The 23,451-nt window shown below is 48.2% G+C and overlaps 1 protein-coding gene across 9 annotated transcripts in view; it reads left to right on the plus strand.

Annotated features, from left to right (window-relative positions):
- Nucleotides 1-23,451, plus strand: part of Iqsec1 (IQ motif and Sec7 domain ArfGEF 1) — a 334,563-nt gene that overhangs the window by 200,617 nt on the left and 110,495 nt on the right. For 6 of the 9 annotated variants that reach the window (XM_087907048.1, XM_087907047.1, XM_087907044.1 and 3 more), the window contains one exon: nucleotides 6,301-6,345. The exons of 2 other annotated variants lie outside the window; for them this stretch is intronic. In XM_087907048.1, coding sequence (XP_087763174.1) covers nucleotides 6,301-6,345 — 45 coding nt within the window. Of the gene's footprint in view, nucleotides 1-6,300; nucleotides 6,346-11,204; nucleotides 11,297-23,451 lie in introns of those variants that run through there. One more of the 9 variants, XM_085690581.2, reaches the window with a different exon arrangement.

Consider the following 23,451-nt stretch of genomic DNA (forward strand, 5'->3'; position numbering starts at 1 on the left):
ATTAGCAGGAAAGTCAGTCCCAGGGTGTCTTAGTCAATGTTCTGTCACTGTGAAGACACCATGGCCAAGGCAACTCTTACAAAGGAAACATTTAATTGGGGGCTGACTGACAGTTTCAAGGGCTTAGTCCTTTATCATCATGGCAGGGAGCATGGCAACAGGTAGATGTGGTATAGAGAAGTAGCTAAGAGCTACCTCCTTATCCATAGGCAGAGACAGGCAAGCAGACAGCTGGACAGACAGACAGACAGACAGAGACTGACTGGGTCTAGAATGGGCTTTTGAAATCTCCAACAACACCACACCTGTTCCGAGAAGCCACACCGCCTAATCCTTCTCAACAGTGCCACTCCCTAGTGACAAAGCATTCAAATATATGAACCTACGGGGGCCATTCTTATCCAAACCATCACATTCTACTCCCTGATCCCCATAGACTTATAAGCCATATCACAATGCAAAATGTATTTAAAATATCCCCATAGTCTTTCACGGTCTTGACATTGTTTAAAAGTCCAAAGTCCAGGTCTCTTCTGAGACTCATGACAGTCTTAACTGTAACCCCTGAAAATCAAATAAAAAAGATCATATATTTTTCATGCAATGGCACAGCTCCTTTTAGCTTTATTGACAACATCACATTTCTCTCTTGGACTGACTCCACACCAGCTCTACAGCTCTCCTTGGCAGGTATCTCGTGACTCTGGCATCTCCAACATCACCCAGCATCCCTGACTTCACCTTCACAGCTGCATGCAATGGCCTCTCTAAGCCCCTGTGCAGGGACACCCTTCACACATGTCTGGCCTCAGTGGAGGAGGGAGTGAACATTGCCTTTCTTTTAATCTTGACTCTAAAGTCAGAACCAAGTGGCTGAAACTGCCAAGTTCTGCTGCTTGGTGGGACTGGAACTTGGCTCCCTTGTTCATTTGTACCCAATTTCTGTTGTTAATGGTTTCCTTTACTGCCTAATCTTTTCTTTGATTCCTTTTCACAGGTTGGAAACTTAGCCGAGTGGGGTCTTTCCCTAAGATCACCATTCCCTTTATTCCATTTAGCATTAGGCTTTTCTTTAAACTTTTTATTCCCTTGAGCACTGGCTTTGGTTCCAGTAATATATTTTCTGGTGCTCCTTTTCTTCTCAAACTTGTACATTTTATATTTTTCCTTGCTCAGCTTGCTCCTTTTCATTATAGATATGCATAAGAGTGACCACCAATAGCCGTTCAATACAGTCAGTACTAGGCTGTCTTGAAATCTCCTCTACCAATTTAACCTCAGACAGATTTTTAGGACAAGGACAAAAAAAGAGCTACATTCTTTGCCAAATACCACACAGGAATGGTCTCTAGGCCACTGACTAATATTCTTCCTCTCTGAACCTTTTGGTGTGGTCCATGATGATTCACATTGCTCTCTGCGCCATTATCTTCCATGCTCCTATGTATGGCCCATTAAACCCCACTTAAAGCATTCAGCTGCTTTCCTAACCCAAAGTCTCAAAGTCTGCATTCTGCCAACAAGTGGCGTGGTCAGGTCTGTCACTGCCATACCCCACTCCTGGTACCAATGTCTGACTTAGTCACTGTTCTATTGCTGTGATGAGACACCATGGCCAAGGTACCCCTTATAAAGGACGACATTTAATTGAGAGTTTGTATTAATTGTTAGAGATTAATACCACTACCACGATTTTTGAGCCAAATTCAAAGCAAACTTCAATTAAATACTGGCCAGGATAGTGGACTCTGGTCAGGTCCATTCCAGGGTTCCCAGAAAATGGTGACAGGTCACATTTTGCAGAGTCTTATAAAGGTAAACCCATAAGGCTATGTACTTCCCACAAGGTACAATAAGGAGCAAGAATATATCCAGATGTATTTCCTAGCTGCATGCCTCGCGCCTACATTCAGTCAGAGCATACATCCATCCTGACATATTTCCGGCCTGTGTACCTCCTGCCCACATGTAATCAAGCATGTGCTGTGCAGTTGGGTCAAGCAAACTTGTTTATGAGAGTGAAAACATGTGACTTATTACCTTACATAAGCAGTGACCTCTAGTATTTCAGGAAATTTCTGTCTTTGGGCAAGAGGCTTACAGGTTAGATGCACTTTGTTTCTTGCATCTCTTAGGCACAATAATTAAAACTTAAAACATAACTTTGGATCACACATTTGTTTACAGTTTCAGGAGCTTAGTCCGTTATCATGGCAAAGAGTAGGTTGGCAGGCAGACGTGGTGCTGACACTGCAAGTAGCTAAGAGCTCCATCCTGATCCATAGGCAGAGAGAGAATGTGTCTGTGTCTGTGTGTGTGTGTGCGCGCGTGCGTGCGCAAGCATGGAATCAGAAAAACAGAGAAAGACAGGATGGGGACTGGGCCTGGCATGGGTGTTTGAAACCTCAAAGCCCACCCACAGAGGCATACTTTTTCCAGCAATGTCACATCTATTCCAACAAGGCCACTCCTCCTAACCCTTGTCAGATAGTATCACTCTCTGGTGACTAAGCATTCAAATAAATGAGCCTATGGGTGAAGGAGACTGCTAAACAGTAGGGGCTTCCTCCTGAACCCAGGCTAGGCACAAACCATACCCAAACACCTGTTTTCACAGATAGATTCTTTATTAAGTGGAGAAGAAAAGTTAAAGTGGCTGCTTTCTGACTCAGGCAGAAAAACAGCAGCAAATGACCTTGCAGGTGTAATTTTTAAGAGGAGGAAAAGGGGAAGTCTGTGTTAGAATAGGGTAGGATGTGGTGGGAAAGGAGATGGGAACAAGGGAAAGGGGGCAAGCAGGGGTATCTGTCCCAGAGGGACAAAGGACTGCCTTTTGATAGAGGGGAGACAGAGATGACATATGAGCAAATGGTTTATCAAGGTAAAGGGGGAAACACCATGTTCGGATGAGGTGTTCAGTTTTAATTTGGCATGTTGAGTAGGTGAGCCAAAGGGGGCTCTTGATTGCAGGACTTTGGTATCATCCTCAGGAGGAGGTAGAGGACGAATAAGAAAATAGACCTTGGCGGCTAGCTTTAGGTATATAATCTAATATTTTTTTTAAAACAGAGTATGGTTTTATATTGAAGAATTAAGATATGAAGAAGTTTGGGGAAAAGCACTCCGATAAATCTGTATATATGGTTGAGAGAACTTATGGTTGGAGTCTTAGGTGGGGTTTCTATTGCTGTGAAAAGACACCATGACTACGGCAACTTTTATAAAGAAAAACATTTAATTGAGGTGGTGGCTTATAATTCAGAAGTTCAGTCCACTGTCATCGTGGTGGAGAGCTTGGCAGCGTGCAGGCGGGCAGGCATGGTTTTGGTGCTGAGACTGCTACATCTTGCAGGCAACAGAAAGTGGACTCTGTGTCACACTGAGGGAAGCTTGAGCAAAAGAAACCTAAAAGTCCATCCCCACAGTGATACACTCCCTCCAGCAAGGCCACACATAGAACAATAAAGTCATACCTCTTAATAGTACCACTCCCTATGAGATTAAGGAGGCCAGTGATATTCGAACTACCACATTTCACTCCCTAGCCCTTATAAACTTGTAATAATATCATAGTGCTAAATGCATTTAGTCCAACTTCAAAAGTCCCTATAGTCTATAACAGTCTCACCAATGTTTAAAAGTCCAAAGTTCAAAGTCTCTTCTGAGACTCATGTAATCTCTTAACTATAATCCCCTATAAAATCAAAATAAAAGGGCTGGAGAGATGGCTCAGAGGTTAAGAGTACTGCCTGCTCTTCCAGAGGTCCTGAGTTCAATTTCCAGCAACCACATGATGACTCACAACCATCTGTAATGATATCTGGCACCCTCTTCTGACATGTGGGCATACATGGAGGCAGAACACTGCGTACATAATAAATAAATAAATCTTTAAAAAAATCAAAATAAAAAACTAGATCACATGCTTCCAACATATAATGGCACAAGATATACATTACCATTCTAAAATGTAGGGAAGGGAGCATAGCAAGAAAATATTGGACCCAAGCAAAACCAAAAACCAGCTGGGCAAACTCCAAACAATGTATCTCCTTATCTGATATCAAAATGCTCTTCAGATCTTCAACTCATTTCAGCTTTGTTGACTACAGCACAATTCATTCTCCCTGTTAGTGACTCTCCTTGGCTCTGGCATCTCCACCTTCTTGATTTCTCCAAGGCAATCCAGACTTTACTTTCACAGCTTCACACAATGGTTTTTCTAGGCCTCCATTCAGGGACACCCCTGACATATGCCTGACCTCAGTGCCTTTCTTTGGACATGAAGGCAAATTCCATAACCCATTTCTTCTATCCTTAGCTCTAAAGTCAGAACCATGTGACTGAAGCCTCCAAGTTCTTCTGCGTGATGGGGATGGATCATGGCCCATTATTCAATTACATCTTCACCAGCTTTCTGTTTTTGATGGTTGCCTTTATTATCTAATCTTAACTGTTCTAGAACTTGCCCTGTAGACCAGGGTGGGCTTAAACTCAGAGATCCACCAGTATCTGTCTCCCAGTGCTGGGATTAAAATCATGCCACACCATACCCAACTCTAAGCTTTTCTTCAGTTCCTTTCCACAGATTGGAAACTTAGCTGGGGGGGGGGGGGTCTTGCCTGATGTCACCACTCTGTTTATTCCAATTCTTAATCTGTATATCTCCTTGAATACAGAATTTAACTCTATTCTGCTTCCTGGTGCTCCTTTTCTTCTCAAATTTTACATTTTCTTTCTCCTTTCATTATAAATCCTCATCAGAGTTACCACTAATAACCACACAACAGAGTCTGTACTCCTAGGCTCTTTTGAGATTCCCTCTGCCAAGAGAATTAATATAAATCTCTTTACTTTAGCCTCAGGCAGAGTCTTCAGACAAGGGCAAAAAGCAGCCATATTCTTCACCAAAATATCACAAGAATGATCTCAAGACAACATATTAAAATTCTTCTCCTCTGAAACCTCTTGAGCCATTGCCCCCCCCCCCACAGTTCAAATTACTCTTAGCACCACTGTCTTCCATGTTCCTGTCAGTATGGCCCACTAAGCAGTGCTTAAAGCATTCCATTGCTTTCTGAACCCAAAGTACCAACGTCCCAATTTCTCCAAACAAAAACATGGTCAGGCCTATCACAGTAATACCCTAGTTCCTGGTACCAACATCTGTCTTAGCTGGGGTCTCTAATGCTATGAAGGGACACCATGACTACAGAAACTCTTATAAAGGAAAACATTTGATTGAGGTGACAGCTTAGTTTCAGAGATTCAGACCATTATCATCATGGCAGGGAGCATGGCAGCTGGGGGTACGGCCGTGTGCAGCAGACATGGTGCTACATCTTGATCAGAAAGCAACAGGACATGGTCTCTAATCTAATGATTTTCAGCAAGACAGAGGGAATGGGAGAGAAGGGCAAGGCCTGCCAAAGCCATACTCACTGTGCTCAAGCTGGCCAGAGACCCTTCAGTGGGAGCAATTTTTATTTGAACCACCACACAGGGCATGTCTCTCTCCTAACAAATGCTCCCACAGGTAGAAGGTGCCAACTGAACCCTTCACTCTGATGCTATAGGACAAAGGATAGAATGTGGAGTGTGATCCTGGGCAGAAGTTTGCTTCATTGCTATTTCCTTGTTAGTCACAGGGAAACTGAGGCACAGGGTGGGGAAAGACTTGCAACAAACTTATTTCACAGCTGGTGTATGATTGAGTCAAAATATGGTCCTATTCTGGCCAGTCCCTGACCATACCCATTAGCCCAGCTGCAATTTGATCAAATAAAGGAGTTGGGAACAAAGCGTTGGGGCCCAGAGCTGGATGCTAGGGCTGTGGACAGGGTGGGGGCATGGAGGTTGTAATACCTGGTCAAGACTCTTTAAGAAAGGAACGTGGCAGTGTCAACCATATACAAATTCAAATGCCAGCCCCATGCCTAGATGCAGCAACAGTAGGGAGCTTGCTTATGCCCAAGGTCTCCTATCGTGATTCCCAGCACCCACATTCCCCCTCCGGGGGGAAAAGTCCAACATGAGAGCTACATGACCCTGACAGCATTGCTTCCTCTCCCCAGCCTTGGTTTCCCCATCTGAGAAGGGAGCAGAGAATTGACATTGTCAAAGACTCGCTGTGCCAGCACCAGGCTGAGATGAGGGTGGCAGTGCCCTCTCTAGGGACAGCAGAGAGAGGTTAAAGCACATGGTTTCTTGTCTGAGGCCACCCATGTGACCTGAGTGGGCAGGGTGCCAAGGGGCTTGCTGTGGGACTGTTAGTAACCCTGTCTCGTTTTACCACCCCAGGAGCTCCCTGGAGACCGGAAGCAGCCTCTCCACTGACCGATACAGGTACTGTCCTGCATCTGCATCTCCTGACTCAGGGCCACCAAGGCTCATGTTTTCTGAATGAACATGGGGTGTAGAGGAGGCCTTGGGAGTGGGAAAGAATTGACCCACTAGGAGCCGCACCTCCGGCTTCCCTAGACACCAGAGCTCCTACTGATGTACTCCCTGAAAATACATACAATTTAAGTAGATCCCCCAAGCAAGGGCTTAGCTCAAGGCCTCCCCAAGAACAAAATTGGGGTCCCCTGGAGGTCAGACTGTGCTGAGGCTGATTGCTGCAAGATCCAAGGCTGGGGTTCCCCTGAGGAGCAGCCTGCAGCAGGCAGTTCCCATGACAACCAAAGCTGGAGTCAGTGAGAACTGGGGATTTCCTTTGATTGGCAGCGCGCTGGAGGGCATGGTACTGCCTCTGTGTGCTTCAGATCCCAATATTCTTATCCAGGGTCTTCAAAAAGAATGCACTTCTTTTTTTTTTTTTTAAACCAATAGAGAGAGATTAGATACTCAGCTGGGCGTGCAGCTCAGTTGGTAGCATGATTGCTTAGCCTGCAGAAGTCCTTGGTTTCATCTCCTTAAATCAAGTATGGTGGTGCCTATCTGTGGTCCCTGCACTTGGGATATGGAGACAAAAGGATAGGAAGTTCTAGGTCATTCTTGCCTACACAGCAAGCCCAAGGCCAACCTGGGCTACTTGAGACTTGTCTCAAAAACAAACAAAAGTTAAAACCCAAAATAGATTAGATATTGGACCCCTGCCCTTGCCAGGGGCGCTGAAAGCTTTTCTCACTTTCTCATGGGCAGAAGTGGTTCTGAGAACCGTGAGAGTGTGTGTGTGTGTGTGTGGGTGTGAGTGTGTGTGTGTGTGGTGATGTGCTGTGATGAGGGTGGGGGTACATCTGCACTATATCATGTGATTTAAAGTAAGCTTTCTCATTTGGAGTTGTATTGTGAGTCATTCCCATGAAAGGGTCCAGTCTGCGCAGGGCTGAGGGTGAGGTGGAATGTGGCCGCTAAGGAACTGGGCTTGTGGAAGAGAGGAAGCTCTTGTGGTGTGAACCCATCACTAGGCACAATAAGTAGTGCTGGACACCGTCAGGATACAGATGATGCTATATAGAAATACAAAAGGTGTGGTGGACAATTCCTAGCCCTTGTGTGTGCACATAGCAAGGAAGCAGTCTCTGCTCACATTTCCAGAACTGGGTATTACCCCGGGGTGTAAGGACCAAGAACTGTGTGACACACGTGTATTTACACAGTCCTATACATGTATACTCCAGTCACACCTGCTACTATGATGGGTTTATTTAGTGATACCCAGTGAGATAGGACAGTTGTGGCTCTGTGACAGACATTCTTGCTCAGTATGCAGCCAGGGAGGCACAGCTGGGGTCTCAGCCTTGGGGTCCTGGTGTTCATGCTGTCCCAGTCCCACCCACATGAGTGACACAACAGTCACAGTTCCCACCCAAGGCTGGCTAAGGATGCCCACATGTCTATGGGTATCCATGGCAGGGTGTTCTGGGTCCTGGGGGAAAATGTTCAAGGAACTCTGGTGGGCATCAGAAGCCTTGCCCTTCTCTTAAACCCAGTGGAGTCACTAAAAGCAGTATGTCCACCTGCATTATCTCCTTGGCCATCCCAGTATACATGGGGCCTACCAGAGGAAGGGCCAGAAAGCTCTGGAGTGAAGGGGGAAGTGGGTGGATGGACTTCTTGACTCAGGGTATGTGCCCCCCCCCCCACTGACTTAAGTATTGACTCAGGGTATGTGCCCCCCTCACTGACTTAAGTATTGACTCAGGGTATGTGCCCCCCCCCACTGACTTAAGTATTGACTCAGGGTATGTGCCCCCCCCACTGACTTAAGTATTGACTCAGGGTATGTGCCCCCCCAACTGACTTAAGTATGACTGTATAGTTCTCATCATAGCCAGTCTGAGCTCTCTCCAGACCAGGCAGGGCCATAGCCAGGGTGGTCCTACTTGACCTTAAAGCCCAAACTACATTGTTTTGCTCCTTAGAAGGCTGTCCTTGGTGGCCATAGGAAGTCTCAGGTGGCTACCCCTCCTCTGGCCCTGGTTCCTGGGTACCCATGGGTGTCAAGCCCTTAGGACACCACAGCCACAGTCCCGTCACCCTTGCAGAGCTTCTGTGTGGCAGGGCCTGACAACAAAGGCACAAACTCTCCTTCTTAATGTAATGTGTAGGGGAGGGGGATAACAAGGAATGTGAAGGAAAAGAGCAAATGGCACAGAGTGACCAGAGGGAGGGTAGGGGCAGTGGTTCTGAGCGGGCTCAGTTAGCCAGCCTTAAGGCGGGATCCACATCTCTGCTGGAAACAGCTAGTGCAAAGGTCCTGTGGTAGACCATGTTCAGCATGTTTGCAGCACAGCATTGAAGCAGTTGCTAAATGACATCTGCTGGAGTCTCTGCCACCTGGCTGTGACGTGGGACCTGCTTTGGAATCCTCACAGCCCCCTTAGATTTGCCAGAGCCAGCTCAGTGTGCCCATTCTACACATGAGAAAGAAGGACCCAGAGAGATCAGGAACATTGGATCAGATCTGTGACTCAGACACAGAACTCCACTGCATCCCTCCTGCCCCCTGGCCTCTGTGGCCTTCTGAAGTGGCAGAGGTCTGCAAGTTCCTAAAAAAGGCATGTTCCAAGCTCTGGTGGAGGGGTGTCACATGCTTGTCCCTGCCCCACCCCGCAAAGGTTCTGAAGGCACCGCAGCCTGGGAAATCAGAAACAAAGGTCCCGGCCAGTAATTGCCTTCCTTCACAGGCATAGCCAGCTTCCTCTGCCATATACGTGAGAGGGAAGCCAATGTCCTTGTCCCGGGGAGGCAGGGTGGCACTCTGGATGGGGGAGGGGAGACAGCCTATGCCACCTTGGCAAACAGGCTCATCTCTCAGGCAGATGGTTACCTTGCTTTCCCTGCCTGCCCCCAGCTGTTTTCTTGCTTATGAAGCAGGGGGTCTGTCCTGCTCAGCTTATCAGCTCTGAGAATGCTGGTGTACCCCTTCCCCTTCCCCAGCTCTGGAGCTTGCTCTGGACACTGCAGCCCTCTAGCCCAGTGGTCCCAGGGACCCACTCTTGAGGTTCTAGCCTCTGTGACAGATTAGTGACACGTCATCTCTGGTTAAGAATATCTCTTCAAGCCGCAGAGCTTGCTAGTGGCTGCAGGTGAAAATGCCCCGCCAAGACAGGTGCTTTGTTTGGCTTTGTACAGCATGGATCTCCATGGAGCTGGACCTTCTGGTTCAGGGTGCACAGAGCTCAAGCATAGGACATCAGGTCTCTCCTAGCTGCTGGACTCGGGACTCTGTGGATACATCTTGAGTGCAGAATGTTCCCTGAGCCTCTGTAATTGGTAGTTGGTAGATTTGGAGCCTGAGGTGGCTAAGTGAGTATGGCACTTTGGAAAGCCCCTTGGGTTCTGAGATTGTCCCTGTTGCCATCTAAGGTCCTCACACTTGCCACTGCTGATGGTGGAGCAGCTGCTGGTGCAGACATTGATGGAAAGATGTGGTCCCTCCCGGCGGGGGTGGGGGGGCACTCCAAGCTGATGAAGGAGGCTGTGGGTCAGACATAAAGAGGCAGGCTTTCAGGAGGAATCACACATGGGGACAAGAGAAGCTGTGCTGCTTTATTGGGACATTTGGGAAGGTAAGCATCTGAGAAATAATGAGTGTATGATCTGGTATGAAGTACTCTTAGCAGAGGGAACCTCGCACAAGACTAGAAGGATGTATCAAGGGGAAATAGGTACAGCTAGGCAATGTGTCTGGGTATCAGAGGGATCAGACAGATAAGCAGAGTCCCCAAAAACTGTTTGGTGAGGGAACCCTATCTTTATTCTTAGTGCAGCAGGGGACTCATGCTGGTGTCTGGAACTAAAATGATTCATTAAGGTCCCTGGCTGGTATGTGAAGAAAAGGCCACTGGGGTTGGTATAGAAGTCAGTAAGCCAGCTTAAGGGCAGGGAAAGAGACAAGGCGAAGGCTAGATTCGGCTTCTGTCCTATAACTACCAGGCCTCATGGCCCTCAGAGTCTCCAACTCAGCCCTGGAAACAATGCCCCTGTTTGGCCATGGCCCCTCAGCCCAGCCACTGCCCTCCCACCCTCCCTCATTAGCCACAGGAGTCTCTTCCAGCAGCCAATGAACGGCTGTCATTGCGGTTCCATTTTAGATTTTATCAATGTGTCCCTGTCGCCTGGGCAACGGTGCTGGCGGCCTTGTCAGTCTTTCCTACTGCCTTTCAGAGCCCAGTTACCCCCACCATGTGGTTACTTGGTGAGTTTTCAGTCTTGCAGGCCAGGCTGGGATTCCGCCACATGTAATTTGTGTGGCAGCGGAGGGCAGTGTCTGTCAGTCACCTGGACCCCTCCCTCACTGCTCCCCCTGGGCCTGCCCTGTCCCTGCCACTCAGTCAGGGCAGGTGGGTGGACACTGGCTTGCCGTCAGAGCTCTGGCCTAGTTGGAAAAGGGCTGGAAGAGCAGCTGCAGAAGCCATCGCTCCCCGGCTCCTCAGGAAGATGGGTTGGGGGCCCCCACAGCTCAGCATAGCCAGGGATGCCCTGGTTTGCTTTGGGGACCCCCAAGGGAGCCCCCAAAAGCCCTGGGCACCAGAGACAGCAGCAGCGTGAGCCTGCCCGGTGAGAGCGTGCACGCGGATGAGCTGCAGGCTTTTGTGCTTGCTGCTCTTTGTATTGGAGGCGCGCACTGTGTGAGCTGCACCAGGCAGAGCTGGGCCATGTGAGTGGGGGCCCGCAGCAGGGAGCAGCAGCCAGGCCTCCACCTCCCAGCAGCCCCTTGCTGGGTCTCTCTGGAGATACCACTACAGTCCGCTAGAGACTGGAAAGTGAAAATGCTCAAGTTCAAGGCCTTCTGCCTGGATTACTGGCAATTCCTGTGCCTGCAGCCGCTGCATGGGGCCTATAAAAGGTAAGCAAATCCTCCTCTGCAGTGGGCCTGGGTCGTGAGGGCAATGGGACCTAGAAGGAAAGTTCACCCTGCGTCGGCCCAGCTACAAGATTGTTTTATCTCAGCTCAGGGTCCCTGCCACTGGGCCAAGAATGCCAGTGGACTTAGTGTGGTCCACTCTGCAACTCGGCTTAACTCCCTCTCCTCTCTTTCGAGCCTGCCTTTAGGAGCGGTGCTGCAAAGGTGCGGCTCCTTGACTGTGCTGGGGTGCAGCACTGCTCAAAATTCTTGCTGCTGGGTCAAGCCAGGGAGCCAGTGAGGTGCTGAACAGGTCTGACTCCCAGGAGGCCAGTGATGGGAGCCAGGAGTTCTTAACCTGTAGCCACACTCCGTCCAGTATCAAAGGCTGCTATGACAAGTGCATTTGATTGACTGCCACTCAGCACAGATCTGCAATGGCAGGTGTGGAGGACACCTGACCTGGAAATCAGAGGACTAAAGTTGAAGTGTCTTCCCTCCAAGTGCCTCCTGGGGCAGTTTTCCTCTTTGAACCACAATTTCCCCATCAGCGGGGATTTGGACATGACGCCACTGTAGTGGGTAGGATTTGAGTGTTGCTTCGTGGAGTGACAAGGACTGCAGTGTGTGTGTGTGTGTGTGTGTGTGTGTGTGTGTGTGTGTGTGTGTGTGTTTCTAAATGGATAACTGTGTGAGAATGGCTGTGTGTATATGTAGGAGTGATTGTGAGTTTTTGTGTTTATCTGTGGAAAGTATATATAGTGTAAATGTGGTGTGTGTGTGTGTGTGCTGTGTGTGTGTGTGTGTGTGTGTGTGTGTGTGTGTGTGGTCTTCATGCACACCTTGTTTGAGTCACTCATGCTCTGCAAAAGAGAACTATGCGGCCATGACAGGGTCATCTGAATGGCTGGAGTTACAGACTTTGAGGAACAAACTATTTCGTCTACTCTGGGGAATTACTTTTTCCTGATTTCACACTCTGTGAAGTCCACGGCCATTAGTATGCACGCAGTTCTGGGAAAGTGTGGTAGCTTTGCTTTCACTCCCAGAAGGCTTTTTTGGAGGAGGCGCCTAGGGTCCCACAGCCACCATAGAAAGGAAGTCCCCGTACTTGGGTGAATGCCAAGCAGTGAGGCCCATCCTGCATCTGATTACTCCAGCTATTTTACACTAGGTGCTCATGCCAGGGCCTCAGCACACACAGAACACACAGCTGGAGAAACTTTTGTCTCTCAGGTTCTGTGTGTAGCTCTCTAGGACTGAATGCCCTCAGTGTCCAGAAACTCCTGTGCTCAATCCTCACTGTGTGTGTGTGTGTGTGTGTGTGTGTGTGTGTGTGTGTAACATTATTATACTCCTGTTAATCTCAGCCAGAAAAATGCAGAAAGCCCTTCATGAGGGTGAGTCAGGACAGACCCAAGCACAGACCCGTGCCCGTATACCTGGGGATTAGAACTAGGTCTCTCTGCTCTCAGCTACACTGTTATCTATAGCTTCAGACCATGTCGATGCCAGGTCTGTGAAGCAGGCAGGGGAGCAGATCCTGTCAGCTGGAGAAGGCTTGTGGTCAAAGTCCTGGCAAGCAGAGGGTCTGAGCGGGGGTTTCCAGAAGTGACCTCTCATGGCATAGGTCGTGTCTGAAGGGCTATGCTGGGAATCCCAGCAGAAAGAAAAGCATAACACGAGACAAGTCTAGGGACTTTGAGAAAGCATGGGGTCTTCAGGACATGAGAAAAACCACAGGACACCAGGTCCACATGTTTTGCCCTAATCACTGGAGAGCCCACTAAGGATCTTGGGTGTGGCAAGCCCAGGTTTGCACTCAGGACAGACCAAGCCAGCAACAGCCCCTCCCACCCATCTGTGCCCTTTCCTCCAGGGCTCCCAGCCTTCCAGGGGAAACCCACTAACAAGCCTTAAAGCTGAGGCAGGAATGAACAGCTGCAAGACTCTGTAGCCTGAAGGAGGCCTCCAGGAGGAGCTAGGAAGGCTTACTGCTGGCGCTGACATCTGAACTGCGCCTGGGGGCAGGCGTTGGATTTGGTTGCCGGGACAGGGCCTGCCGCAACACTGAGCAATGCCTGTGTGTTTAGAATAATCAAAGGCTAGGTGAAAACATTGGGGAAATTCAGGGAATGAGGTTACAAAGAAAGACAGGATGATGGTGTAAATGCTGAGGCCCTGACACCTGCTGCCGGTGAGACTCCACTGAAGGCACTGACTTTCAGTACTGACCCCATGCAGTGAGGGTGGGCACATCCCACTTTCTAGGTGAAAAAAAATGAGGCACAGGGAGAAATACTTTGGCTTTTGTGACAAGACTGATCAGGAGTGGTCATAAGGTAAGCACCCTGCTGAGCCAGAGAAGTCACTTAAGCTCACCTAGTGCTGGTGGCCATCCACTGTGGTGAGCACCGTGCCCAAGTAGGAGTTTGGTCCTCTTCCCATCCACTGCTGACCACAGCCATGAGGGTGTATCGGCAAAGTGGGCAGGAACTTTGGATTCAGCCGGCTCCTGCCTGACCAAGAGCTTCGGAAAGTCTTTCCCATTCTCTAACGCTCTTCTAGCCATTCTCTAAGGTGGCCAGGTCTGCTAAACCCAGCTCTAGACGCTTTGGGAGACTAGGGGAAAGTGCAGGAAAATGCCGGAGGCTCTGGACTACTGCACAGCCCCAGGGGCCCTCCTCACAGAGGCTTTGAGCACAGCCACTTGGCATTTCGCCGGATGCCATATTTCCTTATTTAAAACTGCAACCCAAAACTTAAGAGTATGAAAAGGGTGTTGTGCAGACAATGCATAATTAACCACTTCTAAACACAGGGTGTGCCAGGCTCCCTTGAAGCTGTTAATTATTCTTCATTAGTGATCTTAAATTAATGTAGACTGATTCTGGAGCCCCGCCAGTGGCTGGGCCTGGTTGGTGCTTGTGACTTCTTTCAACCAGAAGCCATATCGAACTGTTCAGGAATGCCTCTGTTTTCTGCTGCTGGGGTGGGGAGCTATAGGCTCTCTATCTGTGATAGGAGCAAGGACCTTCTCCCAAGTCCTCTCTGGCTGGCCAGATCTGGGGGTACTGTTAATGAAACAAAGCAGATACGGAGAAAGCAGCAGAAGAGCTTTCTATCCTTTGGCTTCCATAGGATGGTCCTATGCGTGCTTCCAATTCTCATCCTGCCTGCATCCTAGAACCAGGCCCCAGCAGGACCTCAGGTCAGGAGCAGGAATTTCCAGGCATGGTTTTGTAACTTGACCATTACAAAAGATATGTTTCTACATCTTAAACTTGAAATACAGAACACGATGTTCTGCTATTTTACTTTAAATGCCTTATGGTAAAAATATGTAACAATAAACCTGCTATTAGGACAAACGAACAAAAAACATTGAACCTCGTGGCAGGGCACACCTTTAACCCCAGCACTCAGGAGGCAGAGGCAGGGAAATGTGTGTGAGTTCCAGGCCAGCCTGGTCTCCAGAGTTCCAGGACAGTCAGAACAATATGGCAAGACACTGTCTCAAAAACAGTTTCCTTGTTTCATTATGCTGCCAAAGCTGGCCCCAAACTGGGCCCAAAACACCCTTCTGCCTCAGTCTCCAAGTACTGAGAACAAAGGTGTATACCACTGAGCCCAGTAAAAACCACCATGGCACCCAGTTCCTTGTGCTCCGTGGAGCATTTTCACACTTGTGCATCATCCGTCTCTAGAACTTTCCTAGTTTCCCAAATCAAAACTCTGTCCCCATTAACACTGATCCTCATCCCCTCCCACAGCCCCACATTGCTATTTTCTATTTCTAGGGAGCCCCCCACCCAAGAATTTGTCCTTGAGAGACTGCTCATCTCACTCAGTATACTGATCTGTCTGTAGTCTAACACTTGCCACAGCTACCTTCCTTCCTAACGCTGAATCTACTGCAGTTCCTCCTACTTTGGAGATTATAAACAGTGCCACTGATTGTGGGCATGCAAGTTGCTCTATAAGTTGTGACTTGTTGCCAGGCCTGGAAGTGAAGTCAAGTCCCAGCACTTGGGAGGTAGAGGCAGAGGCAGAGACGGGGCGGGGCGGGGCGGGGCGGGGCGGAGGGGTGGGGATCTGCAAGTTCAAAGCCAGCTGAGGATGCGTAGGGAAACCTTGTCTTTAAAAAAAAAAAAAGATGCAATTTGCTTTGTGTATTCAGTATTTTAAGGTTCATTTACTCAATACTGGGGAGAAAATTCCTCATGTGTACCAGGCAGGTGTTCTACCACTGATTTCTAACCCAACCCATTCATTCAGTGCTTCACTGGTGAGATCCATTGTGTTGCTATTCATGGTTCCCCTCCATTCATGTTTGTTAGTGTACTGGATTCCGTTACACAGATAGCCCCATGTTCAGAGTTATAGTCAAGGCAGTGATGCATTCTTGCTTGTGCTTCCTGGCTCTTGAGCTATGATATTCCTGTGGATGTGTGCAGGACAGTGTGTGGGTGATCACCTTCAACTTTGCTGAGCTTAGCAAGGTCACTTGCTAAAGTAGTTGTGACAGCACATGGGTGAGAGTTAGCTCCACATTCTTGCTAAACTGGGTATTAAAAGCCTTGTGATGCTTTTATTGTAAAAGCTAAGAGAAAAAGTGAGATAAAGAGGTGTGTCAGCGGTGTGGAACCCCCCCCCCCCCCGGGACTTTCAGCATTCGGCAGTATGGAGTAGTGTCCCTCACCTAAGCTTGATGAGTTAGGGCCACTGCTTCAGCTGTGGGATTCCAGTTTCCCAGGAGACGAACCTCAAGGGGAACCCTACCCTGTCATGGCTGGCCTAGTAGCTTCTCCTTCGAACACTCTGGTTAGGGGAATGAGCTCATGACATACCAGTGCTCCATTTCCTTCCTGAAGCCTGGACTTCACAAGTCAGAACACTAACATGTAAGACTGCTCCCCAAACCATGGCATCATACAGGGGTTCAGAGGACTCCTGGGACATGGCTGGAAAAGGAGGGCAGCAGGACTGTGAGGGAGCACAGGCACTTCCAGCTCACCAGATCTCAGGTCTTGACTCCCACGGGGGAAGTTCTGTCCATCAGGACTGGAGCAGCCTGAGGGGCCCTTCAAACTCGTGGGAATTCATGCAACCTTTTAATGGTATGAACTCTCTCCCTGTCACTGAGATGCAGGTCTTGTGTTTGTGCTGCCTCAGTCAGTGACAGCCTGTCTAGTGAATACTGCTATGGTGGACTTATGGCTTAGTGGAATAGAACTGCCTAGAATGTCCAAGGCCAAGGTTCCAAGGTTCCATCCCTCGAACTGCATGACAGGTAGATGGGTGTTACCATAAAGAAGAAAATAAGGGGGCCTAGAGAGATGGCTCGGCAGTTAAGAGTGCTTGCTGCTCTTCTAGAGGACCTGAGTTAAGTGCCCAACACCTATGTTGGGAGATTCACAATAGCTTATAGTTTTAGAGGGTGAGTCCATGACCATCAAGGCCAGAAGCAGGGCAGCAGGCAGGCAGACATGGCAGCAGTAACTGAGAGCGCACATCTTACCTGCAGACTGGAGACAGAGAGAGTCAGGCTGGGCCTGGTGTGGGTTTTTGAAACCTTAAAACCCACCCTCAGTTACAGACCTCCTTCCTTAAAACCCACCTCAGTTACAGACCTCATTCAACAAGACCTCACACCTTCTAATCCTTCCCAAAACAGTTCCACCAACTGGGAGCAAGCACTCAAATATGTGAGCCAATGGGAGCCATGTTCATTCATACTACCGGACACACATCCACACAGAGACAAACAAATGTACACACACACACACATGTAAATTTTGTAAAACTTGCCAAAAAATAGGAAGAAGGAAAATAAGGCAGTGTTATGGTTGGTTCCCCTTATTTCATACCAGAAAGAAGATTGAGAGCAGAAAGAATAAGTTACTTCCCTGATGTCACAGAGGTGGCGTGCAATCAGTTTACCCAGGCAAGGCTGCTTTATTCATTATCCATGCCAATTAAAGCTTCCTGGCTCATGTGATATTGCTGTTGCTGTGACTACATAGCAAATTAATGCAGAGCCATTGGTTTAAACCAACAGTTCTTTTCTTTTAAGCAGGGATTTTGCCCTATTTACTGTCCCTTGGGGCATTTTGAGCCTGGAGTTAGATTCCTAGAAGCACCCCTGACCTCATCCCCACCCCTCTTTTGCCTACTTGGGCCTCTCCCTGTGATCCAGGCTTCCTCACACCTTAGAGTCTGTTATAAAGGGGTGACTGAGAAGAAGAGCCCAGTAGGATCTTCTTGTCACCTGTGTGGTCAGACCTCAGAAGACACCTGCATCACACTGCACCGTCACGAGGCCATGCCCACTGTAGGAGGGCACTGAGGCTCTGTACCTCCCGACCTGGATCAGGGTTCTGGTGGAGCCCCTGTGGTAGATGGCAGGTGGTGGGAGTTTTTAGAGTCAGCCATGGTATCACAGCAAGAAACTTTTTTTTTGCTTTGTTTTTGTTTTTGTTTTGTTTTTTTGAGACAGTCTTTCTCTGTGTAACAACCCTAGCTGTCCTGGAACTAACTCTTGTAGACTAGGCTGGCCTCGAACTCACAGCGATCCACATGCCTCTGCTTCCCGAGTTCTGGCATTAAAGGCATGCCCCACCACTTCCCTACCTCAAGTGACTTTCTTATCATGATGTCCAGGGCCCTGAGCTGAAATGAGCTTAGGAAGGTTGCTGATGGGGAGGAAGGGAAAGCGTATCCGAGACCCGGATGGACCTCAGCAAATGCAGGTGCTCTTATCAGTGAGGTTCTACATTCAGACCAAGGTGATTACTGAGGAGAGAGATCACTTCCTTCAAGAAAGGGAAGATGCCAAGTTATACTACAGAGACGGGAGCTAGGAGAGGGCTTACCAGGCTCATAAGAAAAGGCACTATAATCAGGCAGTGGTGGTGCACGCCTTTAATTCCAGCACTCAGGAGGCAGAGGCAGGTGATCTCTATGAGTTCCAGGACAGCCAGAGCTATTATATAAAGAAACCCTGACTTGAAAACAAACAAAAAATAGCAAAAACAAACAAAAAAAAAGGCTACAGGCAAGGAAGGGAACAGAGGGTCACGGAGCCACTTGGGAGTTGGGGACTTAGCAGGAAGTTAGAAAAGTGAACTGGGAGCCAGGCCTCGGGAACTCAGCTCTGGAAACTCAAATGCAGGGTCACAGCTCTGGAAAGGCCTGCATAGCCATGTTCCTTCTCTTGACTCGTTAAGTCTCAGGATAGTGTGATTATTGGTGCTCAGGCAGTATCCCACCACTTGGTGCACTGGAACAGAAGTAGGAAAGGGCCTCCAGATACCCCTTGGCTCCATAAATGACAGTCTTCTGGTTTTTGTGCAGTATCCCTGCTCTATGTGGGAGTCCGGAGTCTGCTCACTAGGCCTGAGGAGGGCTCTGCAGGAAGAGTCTATTTCAGGGCAGTGAAGACTATTCCAGGCTCTTACCAGCTGCCTTCTCATTTCAGGCACTTTGGCCAGACTTTTGAGCAATGTGTGTTGGAGGTGGGGGAGTGGGCAGGTGGGGAATTCAGTAAAGGGTCAGCTTGACTGACCTGCCAGGGACTGGGAAGAACTGTTGTCACAGCTTCAGCTTAATGAAGGAATACAAGATGGGCAAGGGTGGAGAGGGGAACCCATGTCCTCTGGGGACACAAGGTCTCTTGGCCTCTCTAGTCTTACCAGCTTACCTAGTGATACACGGAACCAGTCTCTGGGGTGAGGCACTGTGGGCCAGACCAGGTTCTGGCACTGTCCTCTGTGTTGGCAATTTCACTGTGGTAGTGAGGTGGAAAGGTGGCACTGAATTCAGGGAGACCTGATGCGAGGGAACATTGTTGCAAGCCAAGACCTCACTAAGTTACCACAAGAAACACTTGTTGCCTTTGGCCATTGCCAAATTGAGCAGCAGGAAGATCATGCCAGCCCAGATGCCCCGCTGGTGCAGAGAAGAACCCTTCTCCTGTTGGGGCCTGTTGTGTATTGAATTGGCATCCTCCTCACTTCTCGTATTGGAGTCATAACCCCAACTCCCTCAGAATGTAACATGGTTTAGAAATCAGTAAAGGGGACTTTTGCCTGCCTGCCCATCAGCTGGGATGTCATCATTTACTTGCCTTTAGATGATGACTGAACCATGGGCTCTGGGGCCTGCTCTTGTCGGTTGTGTAATGTTGTAAGTGGGTCAGGGGATGGGTGAATGCATAGATACACAAGGGTATAGACATATACATGTGCATATAAGTATAATTATGTTATACTGCCTACAAAGCAGGGAGAGAAGTTCCAGAAGAAACAGGCTCTTCTGGCACCTTGGTTTGAACTTCTGCAGAACTTGGAGAAAAGGGGTTTTTCGTATCAACCTCCAGGCTGTCCTGGAGCAGGATCATTATGAAGAGCAGAGCCCTGCCTCTTACACTCCCGGAATCAGGAAAGTCAGAGGTTGAGGGGCAACATCCGGTACCCACCTTGTGGCAGCAAACACTAGGGTAAGGAAGACCGAGAATGGGGCTCATCCTCCCAAGATAATTACCCCCCACCTTCAGGATAACAGTGTTGCTTCATTAAGGGACTGGGCCTGCAGGGCCACAGTCACTTTTTCCAGCCCCCAACACTATTTCTCTGGGGCTGGGACATGGACTTGGGAAACACATTCAAACCATAGTACAGTCCTTCCAAACTAGTCCCGGGCTTCCGTCTTGCTCTATGAAATGGGCATGTGGCCCCAACTCCAGTTTATTCTGAGGCTGTGGAGCATGGGGCACGTGTACAGTCCCAATCAGCACAGAGTCCACGTGCCCTTGTGTGTGCAAGCAACAGGGAGACGGTAGAGCGTTTGCCCAAACATGGAATTTAGGGGGGGATGCCAAAATACCCAGCCACCAAGTAAACAACACCATGGATTGAAGCAAGCACAAGCTGTGGTTTGTCTCACCACCCTATCATTGTGTAACAGGAACAGTCAAGAGGCCGCCAGTGTCCAGGCCTGAGGCCCTGTGTGCCTGCAGGACTGGCTTCTGAGGATAATCGTGACATGTGAGCAGATCCATAGTGTAGGCTATACAGAGCTTCACTAACTCAGTTCCCTGACTCAGAGCATGAGAAACACCTTGGTGAGTAGTATATAGGGGTGCATAGTACATAGAGGTATGTGGTACATGAGGGTGCGTGGTACCTAAATGTGCACAGTAGAAGAGATATGTGGTGTCTGGGTGCTTGAACTACAGGCATGTATGAGGGTGCACATTTTCCTTATGCGTCAAATTCCAGTGGTTCCAAGTCATGTTCTTGCTGACCCTAAGCTGACCCACTTGTGTCCTGCAGGACCAGGAAGACAAGCCACAAGGAGGGTTCCTTGTGCAAGGCTGTCCGTCTCCATAGGATCAGTGGAAGGCCACTCTGGAAATGCATGCTGCCTTTAATATTTGTGTGCAATTTTAATATTTAATATTGTGTAGACGAGTCAGGAATTGGAAGGGGGTATGTCACTAGGTCAGCTGACAGCTCTCCTGAGGTTCGAAGAGGAGCTGGCCTCCTTGAATCAGAACAAATGTCCTGCTGTGATTATGTCCCAGTATGTTCTTGCTTTTGGAAAGGCAGCAGTAGGGGCTTGGAGTGGCTGACTGACTCTCAAAGGTGGAGTGTACGTGTGTACATGTTTATGTGTGTGTGCAACAAAGACCCATGCTAAAACATATGGCAAAAAATTGCCTAGGGAGAGAATCCAAGAGGAACTGCCCTGGAGCTAAGCTTAGCCCTGAGTCTTCTTGCAACTTTTCCAATGCACTTAAAAAAGCTCACAGCAGAGGGCCAGCAGCACCTGCTCTTATTCTAGATGCTGCTGGAGCCCTATAGCTCACACCTCCTCTCTCGGGCTCCAGCCCCAAGGCCTTCCTTGTCGCCTTATCTAAGGTAGTGCAACTGTCCACTCCCCGTCCATACCACCCTGCTTTGTTTTCTTGGTTGCCTTCTCCGCCCTGGCAAGATTCCTAACTTGGTTGCTTTGCACCTATGTTTTTTTGTCCACCGTTTCCTGATGTCAGCTCCAGGAATAATGGATGAGTTAACTAGTCTAGGTCCAGAACCCAGAGTCTGGTCCTACCCTTGCCACATGTCCTGCCCTCATGAGAACCTTGGTGCTGTCATCTGTACCCAGCCGGGAAGCTTTTGAGCTGTACAGAAAGCTCTCAGCTGCTCCAGAGGAGTCTCCCACTAATCCTTCTCTGCCACCTGACAGGGCACCTCAGCCAGGTTAGGATGATCCTTTCCCTGCCTCTGGCTGGTCACTGCTCTCTGGTCAGCAGAAGGTGTGTGACCTTCTAGGAGATGGCTGTGATCGTGGTCATCAGCAGCACACGGAGGTGGCAGTGATCCAGTCAGCAGCATGCTGGCAGGAAATGTATCTGCTGAAACTCTGTAGCGCCTTCTAGTTTTCATGGTAACCTTCTACTTGCAGCAAGGATACTAGTTTTTCCACTGAGAGGAGGGAGGTAATGTAGCAGGCTTTCTTGGACCTTCAACCCCCAAATCTTGACATGGAGACATTATCAATTATGAATGCCTGGCCTTACCTTAGGCTTGTTTCTAGCTAGCTTTTTTTAAAATTTAAATTAGCCCATTTCTATTCATCCATGTGCTGCCCAAGGCTCATTTACCTCTATATACTGTCCATACTGCTTTTCTGCTTCCTCCATGGCTGGCTGGCTGGCCTCTGGATGGCTGACTCTCCCTTTCTCTCTGCCTACCAGTCCCACCTATGCCTCCTCTGCCTAGTTATTGGCCATTCAGCTTTTTATTAGACCAATCAGGTGCCTTAAGCAGGCAAGGTGAAACAGCCACACATCTTTACATAGTTAAACAAATACAACATAAACAAATACAACACATATTTGCATAGTTAAACAATTATTCTATTCCACAACATTTTCCCCTTTTGTCTAAATAAAGGGAAAAAATTTAACTTTAGCATAGTAAAACTTTATACAATAAGAACAATTATCAAGTAAAAATTACATTTACAATATCTAGTTCATTTGTGTTTAGCAAATTCAGAGGAAATACTCCATTATTTATCTTATCTTGGTGAGTCCAAAGTTTTGTACCTCATTTGCCTTTTATCATAACTAAGGAAAACTGTAACTATAACTATCTAGTCATCAGCTCCGTCAAAGACTCCAGAAGGATATAATATTACCTGAACAAACAGGAAGTACAGTGCAAGCCACTTCCAAAACTTCAGAAATGACAGAGACATCTGGCAGACACCCCAGAGTTCCTCTGCAATGTTGAGGCATCTATCTTCAGCTTACAGGCCTAGAATATCTGGCAGACTTTTCTGTGAAGCAGAAACTTTGAAGAACTGTCCTACTTTGTCTTGGCAAAGGTCAGCAGTCACTTTCCTTTGTGTCCTGCATGTCCAATTTGGACAGTATACTGTCAGCAGTCAAAGCAAGGACAGTTTCTTGCCCAAATGACTAGCTTCACCACAATGAAAGCACACTCCATATGGAAGGTTCTTCAATGTCCATCATCCTTTTATGAAGTATATTGGTGCTGCCAGGCGCAGACGTGCCTCACTGTCATGAAAAGTCTTAGGTTAGTAAACATCTTAAATGTCATATTTTGTAGTTCTCTGAAGCATTTGAAGATCACCTATCTGGTGTGGGAAGAATTATCTGTATTCTGTCAATCATGTTTTAAATAAACGCTGATTGGCCAGGCAGGAAGTATAGGCGAGTCAACCAGACAGGAAGTAGAGGCGGGGCGATGGAAGCAGAGGAATGCTGGGAAGGAGGAAACCCATTCCTCGGCAGTTCTGCCCAGACAACTGAAGAAGCAACATGTGAGAAAGGTAACCACTGTGAAAGGTAACGAGTCATGTGGCTAACATAGATAAGAATAATAGGTTAATATAAGCTACAAGAGCTAATAAGTAGCCTAAGCTAATGGACCAATCAGTTTTATAACTTATGGAGATCTCTGTGTGATTTTCTTTGGGGCTTGCCAGCTATGGGGTACCGGACGGGACAGATACCCCAACAAGCAAGCCAACCTTCATGTTACACCTATCTATCTAAAATATATCTATTTAACCTTGAACATAACCTAATATAACTCCAAGTTTGATTATTATAGATGACTACTAAC

The sequence above is a fragment of the Myodes glareolus genome, chromosome 6 (assembly GCF_982192425.1).
Source record: "Myodes glareolus chromosome 6, mMyoGla1.1, whole genome shotgun sequence".
In the NCBI taxonomy this organism is placed as follows: Eukaryota; Metazoa; Chordata; class Mammalia; order Rodentia; family Cricetidae; genus Myodes; species Myodes glareolus.